Source organism: Salmo trutta, chromosome 3 (assembly GCF_901001165.1).
Source record: "Salmo trutta chromosome 3, fSalTru1.1, whole genome shotgun sequence".
NCBI classification, from domain to species: domain Eukaryota; kingdom Metazoa; phylum Chordata; class Actinopteri; order Salmoniformes; family Salmonidae; genus Salmo; species Salmo trutta.
Genome location: NC_042959.1, coordinates 60760206 through 60768862, shown reverse-complemented (window position 1 = coordinate 60768862; position 8657 = coordinate 60760206). Strand labels below are relative to the sequence as shown.

General features: G+C 44.3%; 1 protein-coding gene across 1 annotated transcript in view; it reads right to left on the bottom strand.

The window, feature by feature from the left end:
* The window catches only part of LOC115165677 (centrosomal protein of 162 kDa-like), a 28802-nt gene extending 20791 nt beyond the window's left edge, over positions 1–8011 (bottom strand). Inside the window, 8 exon segments of the mRNA XM_029718958.1 lie at positions 344–423; positions 711–822; positions 2240–2270; positions 2661–2725; positions 3071–3147; positions 3468–3663; positions 3841–4012; positions 7992–8011. Of these exon segments, the coding sequence (XP_029574818.1) occupies positions 344–423; positions 711–822; positions 2240–2270; positions 2661–2725; positions 3071–3147; positions 3468–3655 (553 nt within the window). The 5' untranslated portion in view covers positions 3656–3663; positions 3841–4012; positions 7992–8011.
* Between the last annotated feature and the right edge of the window lie 646 nt (positions 8012–8657).

Here is an 8657-nt window from a genome sequence, read left to right as displayed (position 1 = left end):
TCCATTACCTGCTGGCTTCTCTTGTTGCTGGGTTGAGCGGAGATCAGGTCAGGGGAGGAGCTGTCCTGATCCTGCTTCATCAGCTTCTATGCCTCCTCTCTGATGCTTCTGGGACGGGGGCCTGGGGAGGCCGGAGGAGTGTCTGGCTCTGCTGAGCATCTTGGGCTTGACTCACGGGATCTATGGCTTAAGGACTGGCCAGTCTTCTCTGGGCTGAGCTGGGTCCCACTGTGAACATACAGCTCATGTTAACGTTTTCCCACTCCATTCTGTACCTTCCAGACAGTGTCTGTTGTCCTTCCCTACTACAGTCATGTGACAGACAGCTATAGACTCACCTAGCAGGCTGCAGAGTGGAGCCTCTGGTGTCGTCCATGCTGTCTGGTCGGATGGGACGCATCAGCTCCTCTGCAGTGGGCAGCTCTGAGAAAACACATCGAAGTCAATCAATCAGTCATGAATCAATCAGAAGATCAAGTCCATTTGTAACACCTCAACACAATCTTACAACTTCAAATGTACCATCTTGTCAGAATAAGGATGGACATGTGTGGATCTGCAGTTAGTTTAGATTGAAAACCATATTCTATTTACTTGACAGGTTCACCACAGACATATCAGTGGTGGTCCAAAGTCATCTCTGTTTTCACCATGTTTAGATAGCTACATCCAGTAGGACCTGACTGACAGCCTGTCTAGTCTGGTCTCACCTGCTAGTGTAGTCTCTATGGACTCCTCCGCTCCCTGGTTCCTCCCTGGTGTCACTGTCCGCTCCAGGGGGCAGGAGTTCACCGGTCAAGTCCAGAGAATCATGGAGGGACACTTACACCAGGAAATGATGTGATCAGGACAAATACAATATTGATTTTAGGGGTAGGTCAGTTTCAATACTGTATGAATAGAAGATGGTGTCATAAAAGCAGGAAACGATTCATCGGGATAAATCACATGCCTGTGAAACAGGGTACTGTTAGAGGAACCAGAGACACTGTATATACATACTGTGTACACGACACACACAAGTGTTGTCACGATACAAGGTTTAGTATCACAATACTCGATACCAAAATGATACCACAGCAAAAAAAGAAGGCATATTAGCCAGTCACAGAAAACTGCACTGGATAAGCAGTTGACTTATTGAGATTGTTTTTCATCTGTAGCCCCATGAAATCAGCCCAAACAATCAGTTTCCCTTCCATTTGAGATTTATTTTATTGTACTGATCAACAACATCTGCATTTCTTTTAGAAAAGTGTGGGCTGTCTCTTTTAAGATCCATGTCTCGCACACACACAGTTCGAGGCTCTATGGAATGGCATTTGGGTCTTTGCGTGTCAAAGAATTTGACGTGTATCTTTTAGACACGCAAAGACCCAAGGGGCTTTCCATAAGGCTCGAGCAAAAATGATCTTGACTGAGAGAGACGTGAGGTGGGAGAGACGACGTGAATGAATAACGTTTTTGGGGAGAATCAGCTTTGAAGCCAGCAATATCTTCATATCACAAACAAGGTACTAGGGTAGTGAATTGATGTTAGCTTCAGCTGTAAGCTAGCAAGGCAAGTTAGCCTACAAACGGTATCTTCTTGCATTGTAAAGTGTTCTAGCCTGTAATAGACATTGTTTTGCTAACAGTAATTAACAGTTAAATAATGCAACAAAGCATGTCAATATTAAGTGTTAACTTCTGTGCAGCGATTCCTCAGGACAGGCTAGCAATGAGTAAGAGGAGCAGGCAAAGTGCTCTCGCACTACAAGGGAACATCGGCTGTGCTGATTGAAAGAGGATCAAGTCTTTATCTATCAGTAGATGACGTGACACACATTTGACAGAAGTCCCGATAGTAACAAGAATTCTAGTACTGAAACGCTTTTCTATGTTCTAGTGTCGAAAGTGTACCGAAGTTTCGTATATCGTGCAGCACTAACTCAAACACTAAATACCTCCCAATCCCCCAAAACACATGTAAATATTGTATAATATTGTGCCTTCCTGTATTATACTTATTCTAAAATGTTAATTCTATTCTACTAATCCATTTACTTTAGGTTCGTATTCTTCCATTTTATTATTGTTGTTGCATTGTCGAGAAGGTAACTGCAAGTAAACATTTTGTTGGACGGTGTAAATCATGTGTTTGCAGTACATAGGGCTAATAAAACTTGAAAACATACTCGTGCTGACTTAAAAACCCACTCTGACTCAGAAAAGAAAAATGGATGTTGGTTTATAATACCTTTGGTGAGCATGGCAGGCCTTTTAGGCTTCTGAAAGAAAGAGAGAGAACAAAACGAGATGAGAAAAACAAAAGAGCCATGCAGTCAGTCGCCCACCACATATTCAGCCAGTCACAGACAAGAGACTTGGCACACTCCCCATTAAAGATCCCTTCTTCTCACTCTACCTCTTGAGAGAGCTGGGACAACTGCTGCATGCCTTATTGCTTTTATAAACGGTGGCTTTTTTAACCCAGAGTGATTAGTACGTGAGCAGCACGAACAACTCCTGCTTACAACTCATCATGGGGCAATTCTACATGATGCAATTACAATCAACTTTGGGCTTAAACCTCTGGTTCAAATCACTCCCTTACAAAGCGTTATTAGAACTAAATGACTACATTTTCAAACCAGACACGCATAAAACCTAGGTCTCACCCAATTTTTCACCTCCTCAATGAACTCAACTTTGAAGTGCTCATCCTTGCTGTAGTGGGAGGAGGCTGCAGCAGGCACAGACAGAATGACAGATTCACTGATGAGCTACAATCATACATATGAGGTATGTGCAAGTACTTGTCTAACAGAGTGCCACTGTAAATGACAACAGACATGGATTCAAATAGGATTTGTTTCCTTTCAAATACCTTAACGGCAATTGATTGAGCTTGCCTGTTGCAACTGAACCAACGGAATCATCAGCAAATGCGCAAACCACTCCCAACTTCAAAGTATTTCAAAGAAAACAAAACCTATTGAACCAAGCAGGGTCTGGAGTAGTGTGAGCATAGACATCCTATTAAATGATTATTATAATTCTAATTCTATAATTGCATCATCTGTCCTACCTGGGGAGAGTCTGTCAGACTCCATAGCTTCCTCCTCTTCTCTCTGATCGACCCCCGCCACAGCCGCCTCTGCCTTCCTGGAGAAACAGCAGAACAAGTGTCATTCACAGATCACACGCTGGGAGTGATGGTAATGACCTTACCCAGCCACTGTCTGCAACACTGAGGGTCTCCTTGGGACAACCCCAGCAGTGGCTTCAAAAGGCAGCTACAACTAGGCCTGGGGCGACTCAGAGTGTCATGCTCCGGAATGAAGATGCCCCTAGTTACAGATCTAGGATCAGCTTGTCTTCACAAAGTCCTAACCTTAACCACTCGAAAGTGGAAACGCAAAACCGACCTGAGACCATTGTGTAGAGACAACACCCCCCTTAGCTCCGCGGAGTGTCATAAATACCTGAGGGTGGTAGCTGTGGTGGAGTCGCTGGTGGAATCCAGATCTTTGTTGAGTCTGGAGTAGTCTATGGTGGAGGACGCACCTCCCTCCAGGTGGGCAAAGAAGTGGGCCTTCTTCTCTTCCTCCTCCATGCTGTCCATGCCCAGACCAAGACCCACTGCAGCGTTCTGACCTGGTCCGGACGCCATCACAGAGTCTGGGTAGACACAATCACAGACAGACATGTTTCAACCATTGCTATTTTCAAAGAGTTTAAAGTAAAATAGTTTAAATCTGGCACATACAGCTGCTTTCATGTCACTACCCTGATGTCAGGTTGGCAATGGATTGAGCTAGATCTGGTGACATCATATAGAGTATCTATCCATCTCACCAGAGCAGACACCCTCAGACTCCAGACTGTCTCTGCTGAAGATGACAGGCTCTGCCCCCTCCTCCTCCTCTGAACCTCTCTACTCCCTGATGCTGCAGCTCCTCTTCCTCCTCCTGGATGAGCTGGGATCTTCTCAGAGACTTACGGAACGTCTTCTCAGATCCCAGCAATCCTGGAGAAAAAAAATATTGGACCGTTCAATTCAGGTAATTACAGGAAACAGAAATTGCTCTTGCTTCAGGCTACTTCCTGAATCGAAAGAGGACCTGTGGTTGTTGTATAGGCCTTACTGTGGTCAGACAGCTCAGCACAGGACTTGATGTAATGAGATTTTTTTTAAAGAGCTAAAAAGGAGTCCATCCATGCGGACACCAAGCTGTCAATATTCCAGACCGTGTTTGAAACCCCGCTATGGTAATGAAGCTCATTAGCTCTGTGTTTTATCATTCACAAGAGATTGACTTCCTGGGGTATACAGGCCTGCAGAGACCCTCAAAGGCCATACGGTCCATTTAAAAGGGGAACAGTACACACAGAAGAGAGAGAGCAGTAGAACTAACTTGATCTCAGCTCCACTACCACTTGCTGCCAGTCTACTGGAGGGAGGGTACTGTAGAAAAGCTCCATATCCTCATAAATATTCAAATGGTCTTGCAATACGAATAGCTGTCAAGATAAAAAGGTAGACCATTTTTTACCTAAGTTAGTCTCACCATGGCAAAGCAGGCCTAACTTTTCCATTTCAGCACTGAATGATCATTGTGATATTTACAGAATGGAAAATAAGCACTGGTTACAGTAAAAAAAGAGCTAATCTTTTAGCCTCTCCAGAGTTAGACTAGTAAAAGCAGTTGGGAGTAATTTTACTAGTGAAAATGTTTTTCCCAAATAAAGTGCTAAAACTAATGGCAAGATAGTTTGCTAGAATCACAGCTCGCATTGACACACTGAACTGTCTGGCGGTGAAAGAACATGACCGGATGTAGCACCAGTAACCATAACAACTGCCCTTGAGATCCAGAAAGTTCTTTATTTATTCCAATGCTATGCTTTTATGGTCACTGCTTATTTACACCGCTCCATTAGCAGAGGAAAACAAAATAAATATGAAATGAAGTGACAAGGAGACAAAGACAGTAAACAGTATGTTTTAAATCCAGGTTTCACTAAAATCATGGTTCATCATGGTTTCAGTCATAAAAACCTTGATTTCCACCTTTGTAATGTGGATACAGGTCTGGGAAGTGTGGCAACACGAGACCCCAGTCGTGGCCAAAAGTTTTGAGAATTAAAATGTATATTTGTGTCACAACGTTTGCTGCTTCAGTGTCTTTAGATATTTTTGTCAGATGTTACTATGGAATACTGAAGTATAATTACAAGCATTTCATAAGTGTCAAAGGCTTTTGACAATTACGTGAAGTTGATGCAAAGAGTCAATATTTGCAGTGTTGACCCTTCTTTTTCAAGACCTCTGCAATCCACCCTGGCATGCTGTCAATTAACTTCTGGGCCACATCCTGACTGATGGCAGCCCATTCTTGCATAATCAATGCTTGGAGTTTGTCAGAATTTGTGTTTTTGTTTGAACACCCGCCTCTTGAGGATTGACCACAAGTTCTCAATGGGATTAAGGTCTGGGGAGTTTCCTGGCCATGGACCCAAAATATCAATGTTTTGTTCCGAGCCACTTATCACTTTTGCCCAATGGCAAGGTGCTCCATCATGCTGGAAAAGGCATTGTTCGTTAAACTGTTCCTGGATGGTTGGGAGAAGTTGCTCTTGGAGGATGTGTTGGTACCATTCTTTATTCATGGCTGTGTTCTTAGGCAAAATTGAGAGTGAGCCCACTCCCTTGGCTGAGAAGCAACCCCACACATGAATGGTCTCAGGATGCTTTACTGTTGGCATGACACAGGACTGATGGTAGCGCTCACCTTGTCTTCTCCGGACAAGCTTTTTTCCGGATGCCCCAAACAATCGGGAAGGGGATTCAGAGAAAATGACTTTACCCCAGTCCTCAGCAGTCCAATCCTTGTACCTTTTGCAGAATATCAGTCTGTCCCTGATGTTTTTTCTGGAGAGAAGTGGCTTCTTTGCTGCCCTTCTTGACACGAGGCCATCCTCCAAAAGTCTTCGCCTCACTGTGCGTGCAGATGCACTCACACCTGCCTGCTGCCATTCCTGAGCAAGCTCTGTACTGGTGGTGCCCCGATCCCGCAGCTGAATCAACTTTAGGAGACCGTCCTGGCGCTTGCTGGAGTTTCTTGGGCGCCCTGAAGCCTTCTTCACAACAATTGAACAGCTCTCCTTGAAGTTCTTGATGATCCAATAAATGGTTGTTTTAGGTGCAATCTTACTGGCAGCAATATCCTTGCCTGTGAAGCCCTTTTTGTGCAACGCAATGACGGCACGTGTTTCCTTGCAGGTAACCTTGATTGACAGAGGAAGAACAATGATTCCAAGTACCACCCTCCTTTTGAAGCTTCCAGTCTGTTATTCGAACTCAATCAGCATGACAGAGTGATCTCCAGCCTTGTCCTCGTCAACACTCACACCTGTGTTAATGAGAGAATCACTGACATGATGTCAGCTGGTCCTTTTGTGGCAGGGCTGAAATGCAGTGGAATTTTTGGGAGGGATTCAGTTCATTTGCATGGCAAAAAGGGACTTTGCAATTAATTGCAATTCATCTGATCACTCTTCATAACATTCTGGAGTATATGCAAATTGCCATCATACAAACTGAGGCAGCAGACTTTGTGAAAATGAATGTGTCATTCTCAAAACATTTGGCCACAACTGTACAGTCTTTCTAGTCTATCAGGTTTGGATCTGTCTGTAGCTAATATCATTATACCATAGTAGTCTAACTACTAGTCTACCAGGGTTTTGGGGATTTGTCTCTAGTCTAGCTACTACGACTTTACCATCTTCAAGACCCTGTGAGTCACTATCACTGCTGTGACTGTCCACTGGTGTGTCACGGACAGAGGCACTCCCCTCAGGACTCCTCTCTCCTGATGCATTATGGTTGCTCTCATTCGTGGGAGGGGTAACTGCCTGGCAGAGTGGGAGGAGTCGTGTTCTGGGCTGTTATTTCCCGGCCCTGCAGCAATGTGAGAAGAAGCATCCTGATTGGTTCCATGGATCTTGTCCAGCTGACTGAGCCTATCCAGAGCTTTGCTGCAAGGTTTGGGGGTGGGCCTAGTGGGGGCTTCCACTGTGACAGCTAACCAATGAGCAGCATGAAGTAGGAAGATAAGAGGGTAGATAAAGATGAGAAAGGAATCATGTTCTGTACACACAAATAAAAGGATCTCAGGGAAAGGGACACCCTGAAAGAGTACATGCATGGTTAGGTGGGCAAAAGGAGAGAACTACTAAATATGAGCTAGAAATATTTAAGGGTTAGCTTGGAGGAAGAGAAGATCTAAGGCAAAAAAAACCAACACAAATATATCAAAGGAGAGGGCAGAGAGCAGGACGAAAGCTAATGAGAGAAAGTGATGGTTGGCAGCATGTCACTGTACTTACACCAATGATGGGGAGACAATGTGCCATTTGGTGGCCCTAAAGAACTAGGGGTTACAGTAGTGATGCCTATACCCTGAGGGGGGCTTTTCATTGGGCTGCTCTCACTCTCCCCCTCCTGAGTTTTCACCACAGCCTGCTGCTGGGGCTTTTTGGGTTTAGTGAAACTGCATTTGGCAGCCTCTGCTGGGGACAGGTGGAAGGAAAGAGGAGATGGAAGAGAAAGGAGAGAAGAAGGTGAGCTAGAGAACAAGACTGATATATAAATGCGTCATGAACAGCCAACTGATGTAAACCAATCAAAGATGAACTCATGAAAGGAGTCAAACCATAATTATCAGGGGAGTAGCAGCAGGGAACAGGTTATGATGGACATGTTATGATGGTGAAATTAAATGCAACAGATGTTCCAGGAATAACAGAACAGATGAGAAATCAGCACAGAGTCACAGTGTCCCTCTAAAGATATTATAACCTGACAGCATGTCATGAAACACACAAGAACAAAGACACATACACGGAGAATGAACCAAAATGACAAGCGCGCACACACACACAGAGAGAGAATCCTAACTGAACTGAAGCACATCAACCTACACATCCCTGGCTTTGATTACCTCTGCCAGGTGTCTCTTCGCTGTCCTCCTCCTCCTGCCACCACGGCACAGGGACAGCTGATGTCTTCTTTGGTGGTGGTTTTTGAGAGGCTCTGCCCAGGCTGTCCAGAACACTGGAGCGCTTAGCACTGCCACCCAAATCCACCGAGTCATTTGAGACAGACTAAATACAATTCAATGGTGATTAGGTTAAAGTATCCATCTAGCTAGTTGGTTGAGTGAATACATAGTAGTATGGACACAGATGAAAAGGCTGGTTATCAGTATCTTTGGTGTGGATATAAAGAAGGGCAGAGTAATTAGTGAGTAACTTTAGCTATAGCTATGAACACCCAGAATTGCAGACTTAGTGCTACTATCGTGTCTGCAGTAACATTGAACTCATCAAATTGTTCAAGCTCATCTTTCGTCAGTCGAAAAGCCATGAATCCAGTCAAAGATAGGTAAGTAGCTAGCTACATGTAAGTAGCTAGGGTAGCTACCTGTATCTTGCCGAAACAATGGCAGAATAACAATAGTGAAACGTTTGCGATCCAACAAGACTCAAGCGCCCCTTTAACTTCCTAACTAGCCAGTTACCTAAGCAACCAATGTGGACGTAGCTTTTCACAATGTTGTCGAGCTTACTTATTTAGCTAGTGTATTTCGCTAGGTAGCTAGCCTTGA